At 45.7% G+C, this 27,420-nt stretch overlaps 1 protein-coding gene across 1 annotated transcript; it reads left to right on the top strand.

Annotated features, from left to right (window-relative positions):
* Window positions 1-801: 801 nt before the first annotated feature.
* RUFY4 (RUN and FYVE domain containing 4) lies at window positions 802-26,793 on the top strand. The gene is made up of 11 exons (XM_066636725.1): window positions 802-866; window positions 1,888-1,994; window positions 5,997-6,125; window positions 8,223-8,329; window positions 8,992-9,135; window positions 9,845-9,905; window positions 10,770-12,794; window positions 14,586-14,692; window positions 15,627-15,773; window positions 19,174-19,305; window positions 26,177-26,793. Exons 1-11 carry the CDS (start codon window positions 821-823, stop codon window positions 26,277-26,279), a joined length of 3,108 nt encoding a protein of 1,035 aa, XP_066492822.1. The 5' UTR covers window positions 802-820; the 3' UTR covers window positions 26,280-26,793.
* The last annotated feature ends 627 nt before the right edge of the window (window positions 26,794-27,420 follow it).

The raw sequence follows: 27,420 nt of genomic DNA, 5'->3' as shown, positions 1-27,420 counted from the left end.
CAGCTTGTAGCTGGTTCCTGGCCTGGCTGATGAGTTTCAAGCAAAAGTGTGAGTGGAATGATGGCTTGGGAAGGGTTTTTTTCTCATGCAGTTGTTGCCTTGTGGTGGGAAAGGGGGAGCTGCTGTGTTTGTCCTCCCATGAGCACCTATAATAACAGCATTATAAGCTTATGAGAGAACCAGGGGCATGCACATTTCAGTTCCTCATAATGACAGCAGATGCAGCTCTGGCTCAAATAAGGAACTGGGAACTAGTAACCAGCTTCACTCTTGTAACCTTGAGACTTCAGTTTTGCTTTTCCAAATAGTTGGCAGCAACTCACAACATTAAAAAATATATCCTGCAGGCTCTCTTGTGATTGTGTCTCACTTTTCCTGGTGGCTTCCTGAATGTCCCAGTGTCACTGGGCAGCATTAATGGTAGCACTGAAGCCCTGAAAGCCTGAAGGGGTTTTTTTCCCCCTAGTTGGTGGGGGAACATCTACTCTGCAGCATTAAAAATGTTATCCATGATGGGAAGTCTGAAATATGGGGACAATGACAACATGATCATGGTGTGTGTGTGTGAGACAAAGTTCCCCTTTTACAATTCATTGTCAGATAGATAGAATCTATCTGGGGGCCTCAACCCTATCCAGACTTAGCTCTATTTACTATAATGGGACCTACTTCTTAGTAGACATGCACAGGGTTGGGCTCTTAGATAGGTAGACCCAGCCCATGAATGAATATACAGTAACAAGCTTAAAGACTAAGACTGTGGTCATCCCATAACCTTAATGAAAGTTCATTTCCTTTGTAGGCAAGGTGAGGCAGAACTATGGCAAGTGACAGAGAGCTTCTTCGTGTAGTCAAGGATCTCAAGCGTAAGTGCATGACGTCCTCCTCCTTTCCTTTAGAGGTGACATTATTGCAACCATGGGCAATATTTGAGGTGTGTTTTGAGGATGGGCATATTGCTCTCAAGCTTCTGTGTTATTAGTGATGTAATCCATTATAGACATTTTTGATAGCTGGTTTCCCCTTTCATAGCTGGTCTTACAAAGTACATCTGATTACAGTAGACTAATCCTCCATCCTTTAACCTAGGAGTTCCCTGTAAGCCTAGCCACATATTCTGAGGGAAGACATCAACATGTACCTTATACCGAAACATAACTAGCCAGTTATAGGCAGATACTGCCGATTCTGGATAAAAAGATCTTGCTCAGCTCTGCTGTTTGAGATCTTGAACTGGAAATTCAATTCAAGGGGTTAAACATAGCACTACATTCAGTCAAGGCATTGTGGTGCCACTGAGCTATGGCCCACTTGAAGGAGTAGTACTGCTCATAACATCAAGCTCATTCTTCAAGTGGTTTAATAATCCCTCTAAGGCTGGAATCATATGTCTTTGGAGTGGAAAAAAATCTTGCTACAAAGCCACAGGTAAAGTCTCAGCTTGTCACAGCAAGATGACTCGGAGAACATTCATCCAGTGAATACTTGTATGTCCCTTGAATGCTTGTGTGCTTTTCCATCAGTATATGTTGTGTTTCTGCAGAAAACCTTCACCTGGAGTTTGTTGCATTTAATCAGTGGGAGTTGTTGTGCTGAATTAGTACTATACCTCCTCATTGTGTGCCATCTACCACCAAAAAGTCCCAGACTCCAGGAAAGTATAAACTCTCTGTTCATGCATTCATCTGTGTAGAAATGAGCATGTGTGGTGGGATACATCCCTACCCTGGAGAAGGACATGGTTTGTATGTAACAGACACACCTGAGCCTATTTACATTCATCTTTATGTATTTAGGTCATGTGTATGTAGGACCCTTGAATGAATTACGGTCAGGTGCATGGCCTTCATGCTTTTGTTAAGTAAGAACACCCCTTTCTTTATCTAGACACTGTGGCTGAGTTAAACAACAACTACCGGGACCAGGGGCTACCAGTAACAGATGGAAGCCATGAACTACAACGGTTCTGTGCTCAGCTGGAATTCCTGCTGCAGGTATGAGACCTACCAGGGCTTTAGCTGCCAATATGATGGGCAGCCCAATCCTACTGCCTGGCAGAGCCGACGATATTTTTATCCACTCTTTCAGCTTCCAAAAGTTCCCCTATGGTAGCTCATAATAGCAAAATACTAAAAGTAACAATACAATAAAAATCAAACTAACTGCCCAATCCTATCCCCTGTTGTCCTGCTGTTGTAAATTAGCTGTTGACAATGCACAGAACTTGCTGCTGGCAGCCATTTTCGAGCTGCCACTGCAAAGCGGTGGTAGCATTGGTGGCCCACTGCCACAGCCAGTAACCTGCTGCAGTGCAACTAAGCCAATGTAAGGGGGTGGGTGGATAGTGGGAGGAATGGGGAATGGATTGGGGCCACTAGGAGGCGTGGCAGGCAGGGGCAGTAATTGGCACCACCAATATGCTATGCCCCCTGCCTGAAATTGCGCCAGCCAGATAGCTGGTGCATGCCTTATAGAGCAACATAGGGTTTACCACCCCTATAGGATGCAGCATGTGCCTCCATGGCACGGCTGCATCAGTACTGGTGGCAGGGGATAGGATTAGGCCGTAACATAATCAAGTAGATAATTATAAAACAGAAGTGATTCAAGAGCAGAAACACAATTCAGTGAAGGGAAGTCAAACCAACGGAAATGCCTGGTTTTAACCATGCATCGGAAACAACTCAGAGAGAGCCAAGTGAACCCTTAAGGACAAGACATTCCAGATCTGGGAGGCTGCTATGGGCCTGGGGTTGAAGCTTAAGATTTCATGAAAGGTCCCCCTGCCTTCCCCTCATAATTCAAGCACTGCTCAGACCTTACAGCCAACAAGGTCTTGCAACTTAACATGATTTTCAAAAAATCCATACTACACCCTATTTCAAAATGGAATTACCATAGCCACAGGTTCTCATGACAAAGACAGAAGAGGCAGGAAGATTATTCCATGGTGGAACACAACATCTGGAATTTTCTAATCTAGAAATTTTTTTAGAATTTTCCTACATCACCCTTTAACAGATAGAAGTGGTCTGTTAGGAAGAGAGGATAACCAAATCACTTTTGGGAACTGGGCCAGTCCGTGTCAGACACAGATGTCCAGGGTAAACTTGTGACGGGCAATCAAAGATGACTCACCCCTCAGCTCTCCATTCTTTTTTGGAAATGTGAGTTAAGATCTTCTGAGCCATTAACTTTTCTCAGAAAAGATAGGATACACATCCCAGCTGGGTGGTCTGGCAAGAATAGCACTCACAGAACACTCAAAATTGAGTTTGCATCTCCTAAAGAACAAGATGATGGGGCGGAATTTGAGACTTCTGTTGTTGGATGACAAACACTGATTGCCAGAGGAAATTAAACACTCATGTATAAGTCCAACAGGCTGTTTACAATGGGATTTGGAACTGGTGTGGTCAAGTTGACCAAATCTTAACATTCTATCTAATGTTAAGTCATTCCTTTCACAAGTAGTCTTTCAAATTCTTTTTGTTATTTATCCAGGGCCTAGGAGAGGGAGGTAAAGGGGGTAATTTGTACCCAGGCCCAGAGTCAGAAAGGGGGCCCAGGAGCCAAAGGAGGGGGCCCAGAACGTTCCTGGGACCTGACATTTTCCTGTCTCACCTGAACTCACTGCCTGCACATGATGCTCGGGCACAACCACGCACATGCAGTGTTACAATTGCTGCTGCAAGCCATACACACTGGGCTCAGGAATGCATCTGTGACCCTCCTGAATACAGTGTGAAATCTGGGAGGAAGCTGGCTTGCTACAGTAGCTCTTTGGCTTCTGGATCCAATAACCATGAAGGAGTGCATAGAAGCTCAGTGACCCAGGTGTGGGGCTAGTGCTCTGCAGAAGTTCATTTTGGCCCATTCTTGTGTGAGCCTAAACATGGTGATGCTAATTTTCTGCAATCAATTTTCTATACAGTGACTTAGGCATTTGTTTGGTTTTCCATATTACTTTATCTAGCTGCCAATGCCACACGATCAGGTAGACCTGGGCTCTGCATCCAGAAGCCCAGTAGACCAGGGCTCCAAAGACTATTGTAGCTGTCAGCACCCTCCACCTGCCTTAGTTTCCCCCCCCCCGTTTGCCTGCTCCATTGCCCCCCTCCCCCTTTGGGAATGGACCCAGAAGAAACTTTGTACCGCCTGACAAAATTCCTCTCATAGGCCCTGTATTTATCCAGTCCCTGGGATGAGGTGCAGCTTAGTTTGGGCATTATTATTATTAAGAATGTTTTCTCTTTTCTATTGCTATTGTTAACTAGCATGATACCTGTGCTTTACAATGGTATTTAACTACTTCAGATCCATTTTGACTCCAATAAACTTTCCTTTGACTGCAATGAACAATTGAAATTTTGCACAACTATACCATGTCAGGCAACATCCTGTAATTATTGAAAGTCATGATTCCATCAAATTTGTTTAATAAATTATTTTCATATTTTTAATTAGTTTCGTGCTATAATAGCATAGTATGCGTGCTTCGCAGAGTATTTGCAAAAGTAGAGGAAAACAAATTAAGAAAAGGTATACGTAGTTTGAATAAAGTGAAACATGTTGATGCAGACAAATGTTAATGTGAAATTCAAAATATAACATTTGTGGAAGAAATAACAAAGATTGTAGTGAAAAAAATATTGCAAAAAATACCCACGACCTATGGTTCTCTACTTAAGGACCTCTCTGTAGACCACATTGGTGGTTGTCCCCTGGCTAGGATCACCAGGCTACTGGGTGAGCTCATTCTGGAGCAGGCCACGTAGAACTGCCCATGTGAGAAGCAATCATCCCTCAAGTCAATCCCTTCCACCTGCAGCGACTGCCCCTGGGACTGGTTGATGGTCATAGCAAAGCAGACCTTGAGGGGGAACTGCAGCCTCTTGAACTCAAAGGTGTACTCTGATGGTATGAGTGGTATGCATGATATGAACACTGACTCTCCTCAAGCACAGCCAGTGAACACTGTGACCTTATGACGGTCCTGTGGAGGGCCTTCACTCGCAGCCTGGTGCCAAGGGTAGAGTTTGGGTGGGTTGAGGTTCTGAAGCAACATTACTGGAGCCCCCACTTTGAGGAGAAGCCTGTGGGCAGGGTAGCCAGAAGGGCTGAGAGTGTTGAGGAAGTTCATGGGTAGTAGACTGCCTCTTCAATTCGCACCAATGAGCCTACAGACCTGTACTCCATTTATGCCCTTCAAACAATTTAAGTAGAGTGTCATCAATGATGGCAGCTTTGTTGTTCTTGGGAGTCAGAATGGCACAGTCATATGGCCACTCCATTGGCTTGTCTTTGATATCGGCAATAAGTTAAGTTAAAGGGCCAGCCTGGTTAATAATTAACCTAAGTATAGGCCTCTCTTAGGCAGTAGCACAGGGGGAAAAGCCAGTCAGGCCTAAATAATAGGAAAGGTTCTATAACTCACCCCCCCCCCAATTTAGATTTGCCCCTTTAGGAATTGATTAGGACAAAATCTTGAATTATGTTTTTAAGCATTTGTATGGGTAACCTTTGTAAGTAAAAACCAAGCTGATATGTCATCAGGCCTAAGAGATATTGAGGAATCAGTGAAAACTCAGTTTACCCTTTTTCACCCCCTTTTGGGTCAAATTTCTAAAAATCTCTTCTTAGTGGGTCCTTATGTCACGGAAGGAATATACTCCCCAAATTTCATGTCTGTCCCTGTAAGGAGGTGGGTTGAGAGCTGGATAAGTTTGTTTGGGTTCCTCTGCACGTATTCAGAGGCTCTCTCACTACTTCTATGTAATGATTATACCTATGTCAGGGTAGCAGTTGGCACTGAAAATGTGTTTCAATTCAAGGCTCAACCCTACTAAGCTTTGGTTCAAATTAGTTTCTGAAGTAGCTGCTATTTTCCTGCTCTTGCAACCAAGACCCTGACTGGTTGCTGCTCCATTCTCCTCTGTATAGATTCAGGTTGCTTTTAATTCCTCTCCCTGCATATTTTTCTCTTCATAATCCAGTATGATATGAAAGAAAAGAAAAGCCTGTTTGGGCAGAGGAAGGATTATTGGGACTTTCTATGTCGTGTCCTCACAAAGGTACACAGTGATGGACATGCAGGAGTGCAACACATCGCCTCTCTGGACAAGGTTGGACGAGTCACATATCTCTACTTTCAGTATGTGTGTATTCCACTTCATTTTTCCATATACCAGACGTGTGTGCAGTGCTGGCAGTTCCTAGGGAACTGAGGCCCTCTAGGGGCTTCCCCGGGTCTTAGAATGCCTTATTTGCCATAATGCCATAAAAACACCATTTCCAGTATCCCTCGGGAAACCAGAAGTAGCATTTTTTTCCCGCTGAAAAAGCCATTCTGAAGCCCACAGAGGTGGTAGGTGGACGCATGCTGCTTTTGTGGGCTTCAGAAAGTCCTCTGGAGAGCTCAGGGGGCAAATCGTGAATTTAATTATCACAAAATTTGGCATTCACAGGGGGTCTGAGGACGGATCCCCTGCAGATACAGAGGCCCCACCTGTGTTATCTTATTGACTGTAAGCCACCTTCACTTTGAGAAAGGTGTGACAGAAATTCCAGAGATAAATAAAAACCATATATGACAGGCACTGTTGCTCAGCACTCACCATTCAGGGCCAGCCCTGCTTTTCAGCTGGGCAGAGCAGGCTGTCTCTAGCAGTAGAGAAAGCACATCAAATGGTCAATTATTTGTTATTATACTGCCAGCCGCGGACCTCCGCAGCCCCACGCCCTGAGCAAAGCTCCGTGACAGTGCCCCCCGCAGGATGTCGCCACCCCCCTCAGACGGAAATTCACCCCCCCCACTTACCAGAGGCTCATGGAGCCTTGCGCAACCTCCTCCCATGCCGAGGAAACCTCAGTGAGGTTCCCCAGCGCTATAAACGGTGCTTCTAGTAAACTGGAAGCACAGTTTCCGCCCCGTTGGAAGCCTCAGCGGCTTCTGTGGGGCCCTAGAGGTTGGCGTTTGCCCCAGTTCAGCCTATGGCAGGTGGTATATACTGCTACCACCAAGAGGGGTACCATTTAGCTGTTTTGCCTCTAGCAACAACATGTCTTTGACTGTCTGTGGGCGCAATCCTAACACGCACTGGAGCAGGCAAGCCAGGAGGCTTGCGCTGCATCCAACATAGGATTGCAGCGAGCAGCGGCTCAGCCACGGGCAAGGGGAAGCTCTTCCCCTTACCCGTGGGTAAGGGCTGCGCACCCCTATGGGTCTCCTCAGACCTGCGCCACCTCCGGGGGTGGTGCAAGTCTGAGGAGAGCGGAGCGACTTGAAGCTGCTCCGCTTGCCCCGGGGATGGGGGTTGGGATCTGGCATAACCACTGGGTCCCAGCCCTGCCCCCAGCTCCCCACGCGCCCGCCCCAGGCCTGCCCCCCACCCAGTAATGCTCCCCGCCCCTCCCCCTACGCCTACCTTTGCCGCTTATGTCGATGCGCTCGCGCTGACACAAGGGACGGCGCGGGAGCCATGGTGGAGGCTTCTGCCTCCATCCACATGTTGGCACATCTGAATGCACCGACGCAGCTCCCGCCTAAGGAGGCGCAAACGTGCTTTACGGCACGTTTGCAACCCTCCAGGGCCACCAATACCAGCATAACTGCCGGTTAGGATTGTGCCCTGTATCTCCACTTGATCATATCCCAGAACTTCTCCCAGCCCTATCTATTCTGATGCCTCTGTCCTGATCCTGCAAGGGAGTTTAATTAGGATGTAAGTAGGAGTGGCCAGTATTTTCTCAGCACAGGACTCCTGTGCCTTCTAGCAGTTGCACATATGAAGAAACTTCAATAGGTCCATTTAGCATCATCATGCTGGAGCAGTGGGGAAGTTTGGATTTATAGTCCTCATTTCCTTTGGTGCAGCTGATCAGAGTACAAGAGTCCTGTTCTTTAGCAACCATGGCTCTATGAGAAGGTTGCACCATAACCAAGGAAAACTGTTATTTTCACATTATTTCAGAGTGGCATGAAAAACAGATATGTGGGTTAGTTTGCACGGGGAGTAGTTCACTAGTAATAAAGAATCTGCATTATCAAGAAGTGAAGAGTAATACACAGGAAACTGCTAAGAGAATTCCCTGCCTGTGCCAGATGGGAAAGGGATGATGGGGGAATAAATAATTTTTTACATGAGATGTACATGAGATGACTTTAGAGATTTCTCCATATCTGATTGTACATCTGAGTATCAATCCTTCTGTGCTGACAGCTAAAAACAGCGGTGGGGAAGGGCCGTGCTTTCATACGCTATTGCCTGGTCCATCGGCAGCTGGCTGAGAGCTTGCAGCTCTGCTTCATGGAGCCAGAGGTTACCAGGTAAGGAGATGCAGGGGGGGAAAAGTGACTAATCTGAGCAAGATCAAGCTTGAGTTGCTGGGGAAAGTTGCAAGCTTGGAATTATGGAGGAAAGAAGAGGGGCAGAACGTCTGAGAGGCATGACGACTCCGCAGTATGGAGAAATCAGTCACCCTGAGCAATGATTGGGGTCAGGGCAGAGGGAGAGGTACCAAAAGAAGTAATAGTAATACTGTCCCTCCTTGGGGCTCTCCTTTCAGGACAGACAATGGGTATCATGATAGTACTGCCTCTAGACTGCATACTGTACCTGGGACAATATTTTCATTGGAATGAGGTGCGGTAGAGCTTTGTGGTCCATTAATACATCAAGGGCTCAGTCCTAACCAGCACTCCGATGCAGGTGCAGTGCAGCCCTGGGAACATTCCCTTACCTTGAGGAGGTGTCCACGATTGCCTCCCCTCATTGCAGGGTCCAGTGCATGCCCCATTGTCATGGCTGCATCAGTGCTGGAAGGTTGGATAAGATTGGAACCCAAGACCCTTGCAGGCTCCAGTGGTTAGATAATTAGGATGATTGAACCTTTCTAAACCTGTCATAGCTCCTTGGATCTGACCAGTGGTAGATAAGTGACCAGTATGTTCAACTGGGGTTTAAATCTGCTTTGGCTTGTTCATTACAGTGAGTGGTATTATGCACGCAGTCCCTTCCTTAACCAGAAGCTATGGCTGGACATCTTGGGCTCCCTGTACGAACTGGATGGCATTGACTTCCACCTGGCACTTCGCAGAGCAGACCTAGATGTTGTATGGCCTATGGGCTCTGAGTGAGTATCAGCAGACGCATCTTTTCTAGAATGTGGAGAACAGTGGATTCCGATGCTGGAATAGTGGATTCTCATACTCATAAAAGTGAGAGAGTTTGCTTTGTTTTTGCTGTAATTTTTGTGTATTTTCAGTGTGAAAATACCCAGCCTTTCATTGGCTATTGCCACTAATATTTTTCCTAAAACACGTGAAAACATGCAGTATTCTCAGCACTGGCTTAACTACTCTGTTTCCTTAGAGCAGCTTACCACTGTCCTGGGGTCTACTTCCTCACCCCACATCCCATCCCCACTCTAGTGGTGGTGTAGGTTCCACCCATTGTCTTGGTGTCTATGATCTTGTATCAAGAAGACGAAGTCCAGATAGATTGTCATTAGAAACAGTCCCTTCCCTGAGAAGGTCATGAAACAGTTGTGGAGTGACAGGTGAAATACAAATTTCAGAGAATCACTGCAGATTCATTACCGGGTGTAGTGGTTTGAGAGTTGCACTTAGGCCTGGGAGATCCAGGTTCAAATCCCTGCTCAGCCATTAAGCTTCCACAGTGACCCTGGACCAGTCACTATCTCTCAGCCTCACTTACCTCACAGGTTGTTGTGAGGACAAAAGGAGGGGAGCAACTATGTACACCACCCTGAGCTTCTTGGAGGAAGGGCCCTATAAAAATGTGAAAAATAAATAAAAAATTACATGGTTTGTTTTTTTTAGGGTTTTGCCACGATGTTCCAATCAAACAGCTGTGCATACCCAGGTGAAGCCAACCTCTGAGGTACAGAATCTGTACTTCCTTGCCCAGTCTTCTGCATAGTAAGATAGTTTCTTCTTTCCATGTGACCCCAGCAATGACTTTGCTAACTGTTGTGCCTGAGTTTTCTTTTCTTAAAACTGATCTAGGGCCTCTGTCCCTCTTCTTCAACTAGAACCTTGGAGGATTTTGATTTTATTGTGTTGGCTTCCATATAGAAAGCTGCCCTGGAATCTGTTGGGCTGAAGAGTGGCCTATTAAATCTTTGGATGAAATAAATAAATCAAACATACTATTTAGATTCCATTCCCGAATGATTGCTAGTGAAACAGCTTCTCTAAGGATCCAATCCTGTTGGTCTCAGTGTCGGTAATTTGCCGGTGCTGCTGGCCTAACTATCACAAAAAGTGCCATAAGGCACTTTTGTGCCAGAGATACAGGTGCAGCTCTGATGCAAGGTCCAGTGGCAGTCGGCGTAAGGTCATGGCCCCGGAGAACGTGCTGCGGGGGCTCCCAGCAGAAAGTTTTGCCACCAGCTGATGCCAGGGAATTCTGGGGTGGGGGAGGGCTGGGGGGGGGAGAACAAGCCCAAGAGGGGGCAAAGACAGTGGCAGGCCCTGCAGCCACATCCTAACCCTCCTCCTGCGCTGGAAAACCTGACATGGTTGTCATCAAATCTGCACCTGCTGAATAGTGGGTGCAGATCTGAGGAGACCCATTGGGACAGCCTGGGTCTTGCATAGGGTAAGAGAACATAAGTGCTTCCCTGGCCCCATTGGATGCAGCGGTCGCCATTTTGGCACTGCTGTATCCCTGGGCACTAGGGACGATTGGGCTGTTAATCTCTAAGTGACTGTCTAACACCACTTCTCTACTTCATGACCATAGGTTTCAAGCTCAATTGGAGACTGTGAGAGCCATCAGGGATGTAACAATGGTCATGAGAGCCCACTAGGAACCAAGGACCTAAATGTTATTGAGTCAACCGCTGATGACCTCCTCAGGCCTGGGTTGGAATATTCAGTGGAGAAATGGATCGGAGTCTGGCGAAGCAGAAAGAACAGTCTGCTGCAGATGGGTTCCCTCCTAAAGTTGAGTCCCTTTATGGAAAGGAGCACCCAGCATTCAACTTCCAACAAGGAGGGACTAGTGGAGGTGCAGAGGGCACATGATGAGTTGCAGACCCAGGAGAAGAAACTGAACAAAGCCCAGCCAGACAGCAACTCATTTGCTCAGGACCAACACTCCTTCCTTCCTCAGCCAGAACCATGGCTCTGTGGAAAGATGGGGAAGCTACATCAAGGGACCACCAAAGGTGACAGTGAGCGGAAGCAGAAGGACTTGAAAATGTTGATGTGGGAACTCGAAACTTTGCAGCAGAAGGTATCCCAGCAGCAAGAGGAAAACACATCCTTGAGACAAGAACTTGCAGAGGAAAACCTGGCTCTAAAAGAAAAGCTGTCCAGACTTGAAGCAGAATACAGGGAGAAAATGGAGGAGCAGGAAAAACAGCAGCAGGAGTTGGCAACAGCAGTCACGGCCCTGAAAAAGGCTGAACTTAAGATTGCCAGCCTGGCCAGTGAGTGCCAGGAGGCTTGGGCCAAGAAAGATGCTGCTGAGATGTCTCGAGAAGAGGCAGAACAAAGGCTGAGTTCTCTGGAGGCAGAAAGGAGGAAACAGCTGGCAGATATTGAGGCCCAAGAGCTGAGACATCATCAGCTGATCACTCGATGTCAAGGGCTACAGGAGAAACTGAAGATGTGTGAAGAGACTCTGGAGAAATGGGAAACTCAAGTAGTGGCCTTGCAAGATCAACATGGCCAGCTAGGAACATCTGAAGTTCAACATCAAGGGTTGAGTTGTGGACCAGCAGAAATGAAAGAACACCCATCCATGTTGGAGAGGGATCTCCTGAAGGAGAAATTAAAGAGAAGCGTTGCTGAGATGAAAGCCCTGGAGAGGGAGAAGGAGACTCTTATGGAAACTTTGGTGTCTCAGGAGCAGAACCTTGTGTTTACAAAACTGGAAAGTCAGGACCTTCAAAAGGAACTGTCAGTATGTCAAGAGCATGCTGTCACCCTCCGGATATCTCTGGAAGCGATGGAGCAGACCTTGAGGGACAGGGAAGAAGTGGTTCAGGGCTTGCAAGGAAACCTGAAGAACCAATCAGCCCAACTACAGGAAGCCTTGGAGAAAAACACTACAATGGAAGCTCAGTTGAAGGCAATGGGCAACAAAAAGTTTCAGGTGGAAGCAGAAGCTGCTGAGGAGCAAGCCAGGACTGAAAGAATTTTGCAGGAACTGAGGAACCAACTGGGAACATTTGAAAAGGAAGTGGCCAAGCTGCAAGAGGGGGGACAGCAACTCCAAGTCATGTTGCAACAAGCCCTTGAAGAAAAAGAGGCTTTGGAAAAGCAAGCGGAGAACACTACTGCCACCCTGGAGGGACGGATCCAGGAGGTTGCACAACTTAGAAATGAGCTGGAGAATCTGAAGTCCAACAGCCAAACACTACAGAAAATGTTGCAGGAGAAGAATGAAATTGAGGTCTCAGCCCTGAGACAGGAGTGCATACAACTGAAAAACCAAGTGGAGCAATTGGAGCTGGAGAATATGCAAGCCACTCACACAGCAGAGAAGTTGAGTGCAGAGTTGGAACAGTGTTGGAGGTGGCCCACAGAGGACAGTGCCACGCAGAAAACACTGGCTCCTGTCATTGTGCTGGATCTAGCATCTGAGACCAGAGGTGATGCCAGGGGCCGAGCCAAAGAGAGGGGCACCACAGGAGAAAACAGCCATGGAGTAGCAGGTTTAGCTGGAAAAGAAGTTATTCAGACTCATGTGCAGCAAGATTTGGAAAATGCTGTTGAAAAGGGGGGCGATGCCAAGCAGAGAACTGAAACCAATGGGAAGGTAGGAGCCTGCTGTTTCATGTTGACAACTGATAGCTAAGAAATAGGGGACTACTATTCCATTCATTACATACATACATACATACATTACATACTGTTCCATATTGTCTTCCATACAATCCAACCCATCTTCTCAGGTCATCAGAGGGGGCCTTTCTGACTGCCGCCACTAGCAGAGCTGAGGGGGATGGCGGCTAGAAAGAAGGTCTTCTCAGTAGTGGCTCCCCATCTGTGGAATTCCCTCCCCCTGGAATTGAGAACAGCTCCCTCTTTAGAGTCCTTTCAGAAGGGGCTGAAGACCTTTTTATTCAGGGAGGCCTTTTATACTGACACCAGGGGGTATTGCACTTTTTGAATGTATTTTAATTCAGGATCCAGGTTTTATTGTGTTCATTGTTTTTAAATATCTTTTATACATATATATAAATTTTTGTTTTAAAATGGTTTTAATTGTGAGCCGCCTTGAGTGCCCTTCATTGGCTAGAAAGGTGGGATATAAATTCTATAAATAAATAAATAATACTGATACTGAGCGCAGGTCCATATGCAGATGCTGTCATCCCTCTTCTCAAGCGGGTGGAAACCTACAGCAAGGTTACACTACAAACCAAAGTGAGAAGTAAAATGTCATGCTACTTCCAGGGACTCCTGGGGATCATAGGCTTTTTAGGGTTTCTCTATTATATAATAATATATTTTATTATTCAATAGAGAGAGGTCAGAAAACTAGGAGTAAATTCTGCTTGCTTTTTTATAGATAGAAAGTCAGAACTTCCTCCTAGTTTTCTGACCCCAGTCTGAAGTGGAAAAGTCAGCTCATTCTGTATAAACAAAGCAAAACCCCATTTCATAAGCAGATGACTTTTTTTAATCATAGGGGTAACACAGTATATAATGGTGATAGGTTATGCTTTGTATGGCAACCATAATTCTCTTGATTTTTGGATCTTTGAGAGAAGGATTTGTGCCTCCAGCAGGGAAAGGAGTATTTTTGTGGGAAGGAAGGTGGAAAACACGCCTGTGAAGGAAGAAGCTTCGAGAGTCAAGCTATGGGATCTCAAGTATTCAGTGGAATAAGAATTAGAACCAACAATTTAGGAACATATTTCAATTCTCTTTCATAAATGTTGGATTTGAATACAAAAATTCAACTTTCTAATTTGAGTTTCAAGTTCTGGATTTTGAACTTTGAATTTTGGACGAATCAAGTTTTTGGTTTAGACTTCATATTTTATTGCAATGGTATTGTATTCAAATTTCCATGACAAAGTTTAAGTTTCAATACCAAAATCTGACAGTAGAAACAAAAATGTTTGGAGCTGTTTTTCCCCCAATTTTAATTTTTTTGAAATGCTGTTTTACCATTTGTTAATCAGAGCTGTGTTGTAGTTCATAGTTCTTAAATCAAAAGCTTCATATTACTGTAGCATCTCCTCAAGAAGCAATCTCAGTAGCTGGCATAAATACTTATCCAAATATATCTGTGGTAATTCCAGAATTGTATAAAAATACGTAAGAGCCCCGCGAAGTCCAGCATTCCCATCCCTACTGCAAGAAAATGCACAATATTTGAGCATAATATTATAAGCATAATTTCATTTCATGTTATTAGAAGTAAATGGGCAGTTTTTGCAAAGGAGGGAAGTAAGAACAAGAGAATTCAAAGATCTGCAGAATCCTTGGCCTTGATAATATCCTCCATGGGGGGGGGGGGTTTGTGTGTATACACGAGTCTCTATGAGCATGTAGTTATCTTCTACTGTGCAAAAACTCCTTTTCTGCCTTCCTTCAGCATCTGATTAAACATCTTGACAAAATGATGAGTGATGTTCAACAAGCAAAGCAAACGCTCCTGGCTAAGGAAAAAACCACAAAGCACCTGAAGGAGCAGCTAAGCCGGTGAGGAAGTGAACTTACTTGTTTTTAATTCTCTAGTGCCGTGGTTCCCAAACTGGTGGGTTGTGACTCACCAGCCAGGGAAGCACTTGTCCCTGCCTTTATAAGGGGTGGGGAGGGGGGAAGGCAGCAACACGGTCCCCAGGATCATGCTGCTGCCAGGGATTGGGGGAGGGGTTTCACTTACTGGCTGCCAGCACCAGAGTCCTACAGGGTCCAGGAGGTCGGGGGGGAGGAATGGGCACCTCCGATTTTCATCACAAAACCGGAGGTACCTGCTTTTTTTTTTTTACATGTTTGGAGTTGCAGGGAGCCCTGCAGATGGCTCCCCCAACCTCTCAGGTCTCCAGCGCTGGCTGCTGGTAAGTGAAAAAAACCCCTCCCATCCCCAGCAGCATTGTGATCCTGGGGATCGTGTTGCTACCATAGCCCCTCCCATGCACACACTGTGCTCCCAACACCCTTGTAGGAGTTTGGGAAGCACTGCAGTAGTGGAATTTCTGTTGACAGCTTGACAGTTCTCATCCCTTCTACAATGTGCCAGTGACACAATGTGTAAGTTGGTTAACCTGAAAGGAGCACCATGTTAACCAGCTTCCTAACATATCTGGCATATGCTATCTGACCAGTTATAATGGGATGAGTTCTGATCATGCGCTGTACCCAAAGATCATGGGTGATCAACAGGAAACAGCAAAAAGCTCTAAGAAAGATTATTGTGGACAGAGGTATCTCACACTACAAATTTAAATTGGCTTAACAGTAATTTTCTTTTCCTAGGAAACCCTGGAAATTGTAGTTCTGGGAATGGGAGTTCAACATCTCACCAAACTACAGTTCCCAGGACTCTTTGGAGGAAGACTTGACTATTAAAGTGGTATACAAATTATATAGCATTTTTTATACAGTCTCAGGAGTTCCTCTTAATCCTATTTAGGTCTCAGCAGGACAAGGAACAGGTGCAAGTGTTGCTGGAGAAAAGTTGCCAAGAATTGGAGGAAAATGAGAAGAAATACAAAAGAGAATTGTCAGATCAGGGAGATCTCATCTGCAACATGAAGAGAAAGTTGCTGGAGTTACTACAGTGAGTTACTAAAGTTGCTGGAGTTACTACAGTGAATTACTACAGTGAGTGAATCAAAGCAGTTGTGTAGCTAAGGCATTTGACGCCTGGGGTCAAAGATGATTTTGGAGCCCCCCCCCCCCCATAGGAATGAAAACTGAAAGTCTCTGTTTAAAGGCTCTGGGAGTTCTTCTGATGTCTTCTGAGAATTAGGAATCAATTCAAAAGCAAGGGAATCAATTTGCTGAGCAGGGAGAACAATTCCTTAAGTGAGAGAGAAAATAAAACATTGAAATTATTTGCTACTGGGGAGAAAGAAGACCTTGAATAAAATTCATTCCCCAAACCAGGGAATCAAATTCATTAGCAAGAGTAAAATGCTGACCAAAGATCTGTTAGAGAGCTTTGTACCCAACAAAAGATTCAAACATGGGAAGCCAAACCTTCATGGTTCTAGTCCAGCATTCTAACTACTACATCAGTTGTTCTCAAACTTTGAGGGAGCTTTACTTCCTCAGTAAGTCTTTGCAGGGAAGGGGTAAGGACAGGGAAGTGATCCCAAGGATCGCGTCCCTAAGGAGGGGCAAAAGGGGGTCCTTGCACTTACCTGAGTCCCAGTGTGGGCTACTAGAGGCTGCAGGAGGTGCGGGGAGCCCAGCGCAACCCTCCGCAGGGCCCCCCAAGGTTTGGAATCTTGAAACAGAGCAATTGTAGTGCACCTCCTGCAAACTGGAAGTGCTTTGAAATAACTCCAAGCCTCAGGGAGCCCTGTGGAGGGCTGCACTGGGCTCCCCGCACCTCCTACAGCCTCCAGCATCCCACACTGGGACTCAAGTAAGTACAACCACCCCCCTTAGGGAGGTGATCCTGGGGATTGCTTCCCTGCCTCTCCTCTTCCCCCACCCCTTAAAGGGACAGGGGAAGAGTTACACGAACTGGTGGGTCACAACCCACCAGTTGAGAACCACTGTACTACATCATGCTGGCTTTCCAACTCCCGAGGCAAAATAACCAATTCATAAAGCAGGGAATCAATTCAAAAGTGGGGGGGATTGCTTTGTTAAATAGGGAGAACAATCCATTATGCAGTGAAATCAAGCCTGCTTTAAAAAAAAAAATTAGCGGAATGTCCTGCCTGTCTATGAATAGCTTCTGTTGAAATCTCTGCCTTTTGCAGGCTATATCCCCTCTCTTTGCTCATACATTCAGTAGGGGCTTGAATGGCCCAGTGGGTTAGTGCACTGGCTAGAAAGTCAGGGGAGCACAGGTTTGAATTCCTGCTCATGTAAGCAAATATTATATTTAGAAAAATTTTAAAAGGGGCAGATTGCATCAGGCAGGAACCATGATGCATTGTGAAAACCTTGCTGGGGAACTCCGGAAATCCCCTAAAGAAAGAAATAAAAGACGTGGAGGAAAACCCCCGGAAATCTCCTAAATAAAAGACACAGGGAACCCTGGGGAAATCCGTGGGAGGGGGAGAACCAGCCCTCATGGATCTGGGGAGCAAGAAAAGCGCAAAATCACTTCTCTAAACAAAACAGAAGTCCCTGTTTAAAGGCTCCTGAACCAGTGTGAGACACCTCCCACCAGCAGCATGAAGCTTGGGGCAATTGACTCCCTGGCCCCCCCCCCAGCTACACCAGGGCCTCTGGGAGGAATTTTATCAGGGGGTACAAAGTTTCTTTTGGACCCGTTTACAAAGGGGGAGGGGTGAAACAGAGCGGGGGAGGGTGGTGATGGGCGAACAAAATGGGAGCAAGGAGGGGCAAGACTGGATGGGGGGAGGGTGGAGACAGCTGGAAAAGTCTTTGCCCAGGTCTACCCACCCATGTGGCATCGGCAGCTAGGTACAATAATACAGAAAACCAAACACACTCCTAAATCTCTCTAAAATCTTTTAAATATAGAAAATCATGCAGAAAATTAGCATCACCATATTTAGGTTCACACTAGAATGGGAAGTGTCCTGTGCATGCCAAAACTTGCATCTGCAGTAGCTGTAGTCTTGCAGCTGTGTCCCTAAGCTTCTACCCACTCCTTCATGGTTAGCAGATCCACAAGCCAAGGAGTTACTGCAGCAGGCCAGTTTGCTCCCAGATTTGACACTGTGCTAAGGAGTGTCATGCATGCATTTCTTGGCTCAGCATATATGGCTTGCCAGTAGTTGCAATAGCTGCAGCCACACACTCGTGATAGTGTCCCCAGCATCCCATGAGGACAACAAGTCTGAGTAGATAGGAAAATGTCATGTCCCAGGAAATTTCTGGGCCCCTTCCTTTGGCTCGTGGGTTCCCTTTTTGACCCTGGGCCGGGGTACAAATTACCCCCTTTACCCTCCTCTCCTAGGCCCTGAGCTATGCCCCTGAATCAAACTCCAAGTGGAACAGGGGAGAAGCATCCTTCCATGCTGGTGGCTTTGGGAAGCATACTGGGGAGAGAGAAGATCAAAACATGCTAGCAGAGCAAAACATTCTCAGCAGAGCTTCTTAATGTCAATCTACATCTTCTCTACTGTTTCTGTTATTGGCTTCTAAGATGTATCTGAAGTTACAGTTAGTATATGCAAGTTGTGAAGCTTTTCAGTGGAAAGATTCTTTAGTTGGGCATGAGCAGATCACACCACTACTACTGTTTGAACACTATAAATGAACAAAGCATTGGAGTTAGTTGCAGCACAGTGCAATATCATCTCCTTTCTCTCTCCATAGTCAAGCTACATTTTCCACTATTATTGGTCCGCAGTAATGCTGGTTGGGCCATACCCACTGGAACATAATATGGCCAAACCCAATGAGTTATAGCCTGAGGAGCCAAAACAGAAGGATGCTTGTGCAAGTGAACTTCCCTGACCCCTCCTTTAGCAAGCAGTCCCTTGTGCCTGCCAAAAAAATCCATTTCTGAGGGTTGGAACAATCTCTGGAACAATACTGTGTGGGTGTGGAGGGCTGCAACAGTGTGGGACAATCAGCAAATCCCCCCACCAACAGAGGTACCTTCCATTTGCACAGAAGGCATTTGGGATACAATGACTGGGGATTCAATCTTTCTGTTGCCTTTATGTACAACTCGTGAGACGGCTGCAGTGTAATGCAATATTGATTATTGTTAACAATATTTATATACCACTTGTCAACGAAAAGTTCGCAAAGCAGTATACAGAGAAAAATCAAATAACTAATGGTTGCCTCCCTGTCCTAAAAGGGCTCACAATCTAAAATAAAATAAAATATCATCTCCTTCTTCCATTCCACACAGTCAAACTATATTTTCCACTGTTATTTAATGGAGATGTAGAACAGTCATGAGGCTTCCGGCCTCACATTTACTGTTGCTGTGCATTTTGTGCATTATGAGCATTATGCTCATGACCCCTTCTTTGCCCACTGCCTCCTCCCACTCTACTCCCTTTTTTCTTCAGAGAGAAGGATGCCCTGTGGCAGAAGACAGAAGGCATGACCTCTCCAGTAGCGTATTCGGCTCCTTCACACTCAGGGATGTGTGCCCACTGCAAAAAGGAATTCAGGCTTATGTCACGCCGATACCAGTGCAGGTAATGTGGCCAGTAATTTGGTGGTGGAGAAACTGCAAGAGAGCGGGTGTTTGGGGTGTAGGGAAACAAAAGGTTTGTCAGGTCCTCCCTTTGGGAGAAGAGAGTCCAGTCTCACCCAGTTTGTATTCTTGTCCCAAATTGGATACTACTGCTTATGGAAAAAAAGGACTGAACTAGCGCCTGGCCCTCTGCACTACAGAAATATCATTGCATAGCTGCAAACACTATCACTGCCTGTACCACCTGATGAGCAGATTGGTTTCCCTCTCCACCAGCAGCCATGAATGGCTGCCTGCATGCACAATGTCTAGATGCAAAGACACACCATCACATTTTTGGGTATGGTACTACTCACACAGAGTTTCTTTCTGCCTGTGGGTATCTCTGGATTGAACTAGACAAAAGGTTGAATTCCAACTAGTTCTCCCACAAACAGAAGAAAGTCCTGTTCATGCAAGGGAAGGAGAGGTTATTTTCATATTTTTTCTGGTACTACCCCGTGTATTCCCCCAGAAACTGTTCCTGAGATCTCACAAACATATTTGCAAGGGGGCATCAGAAGGAAGGGGGGAATTGACAAAAAAAATCCCATCTCCCCCCTTGCCTAAGAGATGTTGCCCAAGGAACATTTGTAGAAAGATAAGAGGCTGGATAAACTTCCATGTGAGGCAGGTTAAAAATTTAGCAAACAGTCCTGTGTGAACAGAACTCCTTCCTATATGGAAATAAGAGTTTGAGATCCAATGCACAACTTTTTAAATAATATTCAATTTGTATTTATGGCCCAAGACTCAGTGCTGTACCTGGATGGGGGTCAGCAGATGCAAGTGCTTCAGGGTAGCATGGCTGGGTGCTGGCGCCCCCCCCCCCCGCCAGGCCACCCCAAGGGCTGCCTCACCATCTGGGGCATTCTGAGGGCCTTAAAACAGCACTTCCAGGTTTGTCTACATGCTGCCTCTCCAGCCCTCAGAAGATCTATGGAAGTCATGTGACAGTGGAGGGAAAGGGGCTTCCAGGACCACTTCTGCCAAGACTATGCAAGCCAACCACCAGCAGAATGCAAGTTTGGCTGGTGGTGATGGTGGTCAATTATCTCCTTACCTGAAGAGCTCAAAATATTGAGACTTTGCACTCCAAAGTTTGTGAGGATAATTAAGACTAGCACCAGTGTGCTCACATAAGAACAGCCCCGCTGGATCAGACCATAGGTCCATCTAGTCCAGCTTCCTGTATCTCACAGCGACCCACCAAATGCCCCAGGAAGCACACCAGATAACAAGAGACCTGCATCCTGGTGCCCTCCCTTGCATTGGCATTCTGACATAGCCCATTTCTAAAATTAGGAGGTTGCACATACACATCATGGCTTGTAACCCGTAATGGATTTTTCCTCCAGAAATTTATCCAATCCCCTTTTAAAGGCATCTAGGCCAGATGCCATCACCACATCCTGTGGCAAGGAGTTCCACAGACCAACCACAAGCTAAGTAAAGAAATATTTCTTCTGTCTGTTCCTAACTCTCCCAACACTCAATTTTAGTGGATGTCCCCTGGTTCTGGTGTTATGTGAGAGTCTAAAGAGCATCTCTCTATCCACTCTATCCTTCCTGTGCATAATTTTTTATGTCTCAATCATGTCCCCCCTCAGGTGCCTCTTTTCTAGCCTGAAGAGGCCCAAAGCCATAGCCTTTCCTCATAAGGAAGGTGCCCTAGCCCAGTAATCATCTTAGGGTGCAATCCTAACCTCTTATGTCAGTGCTTTCCAGCACTGATATAAGGGCAATGCTGCTCTGAGGTAAGGGAACAAAATTCCCTTACTTGAGGAGGCCTCTGTGAGTGGCACCCAACTGCAGGATGTAGTACGTGTCCCATTGGCACTGCTATGCCAGTGCTGGAAAACACTGACATAAGGGGTTAGGATTGTGCCGTCAGTCGCTCTCTTTTGCACCTTTTCCATTTCCTATGGAAAAGTGTGAACTTTCGCCAATGGTCACAGAGGTTGCAAGTGCTCACCAAGGTTCACCTTGTGGGCACATTTGAGCCTCTGAGAGAGATTTAATTGATGGTTTGCAAAGGCTCTAGCTCTTGTGAGCAATCACTTGGAACATGTGAAAAGCTTAACTTAAAACACTGGAATGCTTGTGCATCCCTAACATTTTTGTTTTTTCAGATTTCTTTCCCATCTTCTATCAAGTGTTGTTTTGTTATAGCATTAGCCTTGTAGGTTTGTAAGAGAAAGTTTCCATAGCGCACTGGTCAAGGCCATCCATGGAGGATTTCAGTACAGCAGTGATTAGAATCTGGTTGTTATGTGTCTTGCCCCAACTTTTAATTACCCAAATGTTTCCCATAATGAGAGTTAGGGTGCAGTCCTAACCCCTTATGTCAGTGCTTTCCAGCTAACCCTTTCCAGCACTGACATAAGGGCAATGCAACTCTGAGGTAAGGGAACAAACATTCCCTTACTTTGAGGAGGCCTCCGTGAGTGACACCCAGCTGCAGGATGCAGCACATGTCCCATTGGCACTGCTATGCCAGTGTTGAAAAGCACTGACATGGAGAGAGCTTTGTACCCAACAAAAGATTCAAACATCTTCCTTATGAGGAAAGGCTATGGCTTTGGGCCTCTTCAGGCTAGAAAAGAGGCACCTGAGGGGGGACATGATTGAGACATAAAAAATTATGCACAGGAAGGATAGAGTGGATAGAGAGATGCTCTTTAGACTCTCACATAACACCAGAACCAGGGGACATCCACTAAAATTGAGTGTTGGGAGAGTTAGGAACAGACAGAAGAAATATTTCTTTACTTAGCTTGTGGTTGGTCTGTGGAACTCCTTGCCACAGGATGTGGTGATGGCATCTGGCCTAGATGCCTTTAAAAGGGGATTGGATAAATTTCTGGAGGAAAAATCCATTACGGGTTACAAGCCATGATGTGTATGTGCAACCTCCTAATTTTAGAAATGGGCTATGTCAGAATGCCAATGCAAGGGAGGGCACCAGGATGCAGGTCTCTTGTTATCTGGTGTGCTTCCTGGGGCATTTGGTGGGTCGCTTTGTACCCAACAAAAGATTCAAACATGGGAAGCCAAACCTTCATGGTTCTAGTCCAGCATTCTAACTACTACATCAGTTGTTCTCAAACTTTGAGGGAGCTTTACTTCCTCAGTAAGTCTTTGCAGGGAAGGGGTAAGGACAGGGAAGTGATCCCAAGGATCGCGTCCCTAAGGAGGGGCAAAAGGGGGTCCTTGCACTTACTTGAGTCCCAGTGTGGGCTACTAGAGGCTGCAGGAGGTGCGGGGAGCCCAGCGCAACCCTCCGCAGGGCCCCCCAAGGTTGTCCCCCAAGGAACAATCCAGTTTGGGGAGGGGTGAGGGCACTGTGGCTGCGTTTTAAGAGAAAAAAAATGGAGACACAGGAGATCTGATCACATATCTTCTGCATCCCATCTAGTTTGGCCTGGCAGCTGTACCACACCAATCTGAAAGCAAAGGATTTAGAGATCCTTTGTCTGTAAACAACAGCTGTAGAAAGGGGAAGTTGCCCTAAATAATACTGTGGTTCTCACATATGAAGAGAGTGGTAAGAGCTGACGTGAAGGGAGAAATATTTCACAAGAAAAAAAAGCTGAGCACCTTAACTTTTCAGCAGCTAGTCTTTATCATACTAGACTATGTATTGACAGAGACTTTTCCTTCTGTTGTACCTTTTGCAGGGATGTGCTATGAGTAGGGAGAATTTGACAGCATGGGCTTAGTTTAATACAGATTCGTTGAACCCACATTCACACACAAAATTCAACTTCCTGTGAATTACAGCTTTAAAATTAAAAAAGCAAGCTTCCAGCTCTGTGTGCTTCAGAGATATTCTTGAAAGTATGCAAGTCCTGCCTATTGAGATGGTAGTAGTCAGAGGAATAACCAAGTAAGATTTCTGGAGATGGGGCACCTGGACCCTGTATAACCAATTCACCCTTTCCCATTATTAGTACAACACACAATAAATTACGCAACATAAACAATATGCAGACTTGTTTAATCTGCATGGTTTGCACATGATCCAAAGGAACTGCATAGGCACATGCAAAATAACTGTGTCATTGATCCCTGCAGGTTCTCCAGCCAATGAGCCAAGCTGCTTTTGTCAGCTTCTGGAAGCTGTGGATAGGAAAATTACAAAGAGAGCCCAGCTAGTTCCCCTGGTTTGTGTGCATGTGCACCAATAGTTTTGACCATGGCTGGTATCTGAATCCACAGCAAGAATGTCACTTGTCATTGTGCATCTCCAGCTTTGTAGTGAAGATTTCTTTCCCTATACCCAGGTTACATGGATAGAATCATCAAGCTCTGGGAACAACAGAATGCGGAACCATTTGGCTGGATACCAAACAGTGTAAAGGGGGGGGGGGTTTGAGGTTTACAATTTGAGGTTTTTGGAAATGATTCTGGGAGGAAGGGTACTGATTTTCATAATCCACTTCCACAATAGATCCTGAACCATATTTGAAATTCTAATTTCTGTATCTGAGGTATTGTGAGGTTTGTTTCTTTTTATTTAAAACAATTGCTATCTCACCTTTCTTGCCCCAAGGCTACTTAGGAAGCAGAGAACCACCAAGAAAAAAATCCAAATTGAAATCTGTCCTGGCCACACCACCACAACATTCCTCCTTCACCAAAAGGAGCCATGTTTTAACCAACCTCCAGAAGGATGCAGGGTAGGGGCCAATCCCTTGAGGCAGAACTCCCAGCTAACAGCATCTCAGTATTGTCTGAGTGTCAGTTTGTTTTTCCCCAGCCATCCCTGTAGAACTGCCAGGCACTAGTTCAGGGTTTTTACTGCCTTCCTAGGATCAGATGAAAAAAGCTGAAGATCATCCACATACTAGAGACCCAGTAGCCCAAATCTCCAGCAGTGGTTCTCAAACTTTTAGCACCAGGACCCACTTTTTAGAATGAATCTGTCAGGACCCACTGGAAGTGATGTCATGCGTGGAAGTGACATCAAGCAGGAAAATTTTTAACCATCCTAGGCTGCAATCCTACCCACACTTACCCAGGAGTAAGTTCCATTGACTATCATTGTTAAAAGCATATACATAGTAGTCTGTTAAAAGTACAGATCTGTCACATTTCCCCAAATGCAGTCACATGCAGTCACATCTTAGCATCAAGTCTAACATATTAAAAGTAAAATATTGAAATGAATGGGGACCCACCTGAAATTGGCTTGTGACTCACCTAGTGGGTCCCGATCCACAGTTTGACAAACACTGCTCTAGAGGGCTTCACTTGATGGTTTAACGTACATGAAACAGCATAGGCTACAAGATGGAACCCTGCAGAACCCCATCAAAGTCCCCTAGCACCATCTTCTGGAAAGGTGGTGAAATAAGAGACCTGAGAAATGAGCAGAGCCATCTATATACAGGGCCTCCAAAAACCATCTCTACCAGGCGGTCCAAAGAGATATCAGCACTGATGATATTGAAAGCCCTGGGAGAATCAGAAGGGTCAAACTGTCCTATCTATTTCCTGGCATAAGTCATTGACAAGGGCAACAAAAGCAGTTTCTGTCCCAAAACCCTGTCTAAAGTCAGACTGAACTGTGTCCAGCTAATCAGTCTCACTCAGGTAAATCTGGAACTGGGGCACCATCACTTACTGAAGTAGGGTGAAAGAGATTTTTGACAGGTTGGTGCTGACAAAAATAAAAATAATTCAGTTTTATCCATCTGTCCGTCCCCCCACACACAATGGTTAGACCACCACTACCCCCTTTAATGCAGGTGACACATGTAGTGGCATAGCTAAGGGGGAGCAGTTGGTATCATGCCTTGAGGAGGTGTCTTAGAGGTCTCTGAAAGGCACTTCTGGTTTTTAGTGAAAACAGGAAGTGCCTTTCAGAGGCCTTCTGAAGCCTGGGGGACACTGGGTAGCTTCTGAGGCAGCCAGAGGCATACCCAGGGCTTTTGGGACCTAGGGCAACACCGTGACATCATGATGCCACACAGCATCATGATGTCATTAGGGTACATGTGTTTCAATTGCTTACCCACTCAAGAAGCAGTTGAAGTCAAGCGCATGCTCAGCAGCTGGCCAGGTGATTTCGCCCGACTGATTGCTGAGAGGGCGCATGCGCTCCAGTTGCTTCCCTGGTTGGGAAGCAATTGGAGCAAATGCTCTGGCACCCCCTCCAGTTGGTGCCCATGGCATGTGCTATATTTTGTCCTGTGGCAGTATACCTCTGCACACAGCCTCAGGCCTCAGAAGGCCTCCTGGAGGCCTCTGAAAAGCACTTCCAGTTTTCGCTGAAAATACTGAAAAGTCTCAGTGATGCAAGCCCAGGATGATGTACTCATTCACCATAGGCTGCTTTCCCTTTAACTGGCCTGGAATTAATCATGAGACTCCATAGGTTACCAGCAACTTTGATACCATGGGTATCAAGACTGTAAGAATGGCTAGGAGGCCGACTAGGCACATCTTAACTAATACAGCTTCCCTTCACCTGGCATACTAAACTCCTATTGCCAACTTTCCCATGCCTCCTGTACACCCATACACTCAAGCTAGTGGCACCAGCACCTCTCCCCTGCCATCAGACCCAAAACACATCTCTCTCACCAGAAGGTTAAGCACACCCAACTGCCAATCGGATTCTTCTCTCTTACCAAATTAACTGTCCCACTCTTTATCACAGGAACATATCCTGGGTCAGATTCTTTACCAGGCAACACTGAAGATGACAAAACTTAAACAAAACACAAAAAAAGAAATGGTTGTTTTGCCTACCATTAAAAAAAAGCCAATCAAAACTTGCACCAGTACAGCGGCAAAGTGTTTGTTCTCTCTTTCTCTCCGTGCAGGTTGTGCCGGAGCACTGTGTGTCACAACTGTTCTGTGAATAGTGGCCACAAGGAGCGCTGCTGCCTGCCATGTTACCAGAGGAGAAATGGCCAAGGCATCTGACCACTGGTCTCCTCAAGCTGGTCATCCCAATGGCTGTGGTGTTGTGAGTCCCGTAAACCGATCCTTCCCTGCGTGCCACCTGAAAATGGATGCAGCTTTCTTTGGGACATGGTTGCAGACAAATCCCCCCAAAACAGGACAACTGGGGATGTTACAGTGACATTGAGGAATCCCTTAGGAATTAAATTCAAATAAGGGATGACCCTGAATATTGATATTTAAGTGTTATGGGGGATCTCTTATCTTTCTCAGATCCAATACTATTACTTGAAAGTCTGTTTCTTTATTCCTTCTGGCCTCCAGAGCTGGCCAAGACTATGGCCTCTATGATATTTATGCAGAATTTAAGTACTGAACAGAGTTTCAGCAGTATGTGCACAAGGTGAAACTTAAAAGACAGCAATTCTGTGGGACACCTCTTCACCCTGATTTTGTTCCATGTTTACACCAGGACCTTGGGGGGCCCTTTTTGGGGACTGAAAAGCAGGATAAATAGCTTTTAATAAAGCAGACAAGAGACATTTTTGCTGTGTTTACTCCCAGTTTTCAGGCTATCCCATAGAATAGGATTTTGTTTCATTCTGGTAACCTAGCACATATTTTCATCTCTTTCTCTCTCTATATATATGTGTGTGTGTATGTCCTGACTGACATCAACGTCCAGCCCAAACCCCTGGACCTAGAAACATGAAATTTGGGGAGTATATTCCTTCCATAATGTAAGAACCTTCCAAGAAGAGATTTTTTGAAATTTGACCCTAAGCAGCTGAAAAGGGGTAAAATGTGTTTTCACAGATTCCTTGATATCTCTTAGGCCTGATGAGATATTGACTTGGTTTTTGCTTACTAAGGTTATCCTGGTGCCCTGGTGTAATTAAGGTTTTACAAATGCTTAAAAACATAATTCAGGATTTCTCCCTAATCAATCCCTAAAGAGGCAAATCTAAATATGGGGGTGAATTATAGAACGCTTCCTATTACTTCACAGGGAGCTGGCTCAAGGTCAACTCAGACTCCATCCTTCCAAGGTCAGTAAAATGAATACCCAGCTTGCTAGGGGAAAGGTAACATGACTGGGAAAAGCAATGACAAACTACCCCATTTATAGTCTGCCATGAAAGTGTTGTGGAAGCAGTGATAC

This window comes from Tiliqua scincoides, chromosome 1, assembly GCF_035046505.1.
Source record: "Tiliqua scincoides isolate rTilSci1 chromosome 1, rTilSci1.hap2, whole genome shotgun sequence".
Taxonomy (NCBI): domain Eukaryota; kingdom Metazoa; phylum Chordata; class Lepidosauria; order Squamata; family Scincidae; genus Tiliqua; species Tiliqua scincoides.
Note: the sequence above shows the minus strand (reverse complement) of the source record. Positions and strands in the feature narration are given on the sequence as shown.

What these genes read in the sequence shown, in the direction of transcription:
- RUFY4 (XM_066636725.1), top strand. Translation starts at nt 821, where the DNA reads ATGGCAAGTGACAGAGAGCTTCTTCGTGTAGTCAAGGATCTCAAGC. An exon ending in ACATCGCCTCTCTGGACAAG is followed by an intron (nt 6,126 to 8,222) that starts GTTGGACGAGTC and finishes CTGTGCTGACAG; the next exon opens with CTAAAAACAGCGGTGGGGAA. An exon ending in AAGTTGCTGGAGTTACTACA is followed by an intron (nt 15,774 to 19,173) that starts GTGAGTTACTAA and finishes TTTTTTCTTCAG; the next exon opens with AGAGAAGGATGCCCTGTGGC.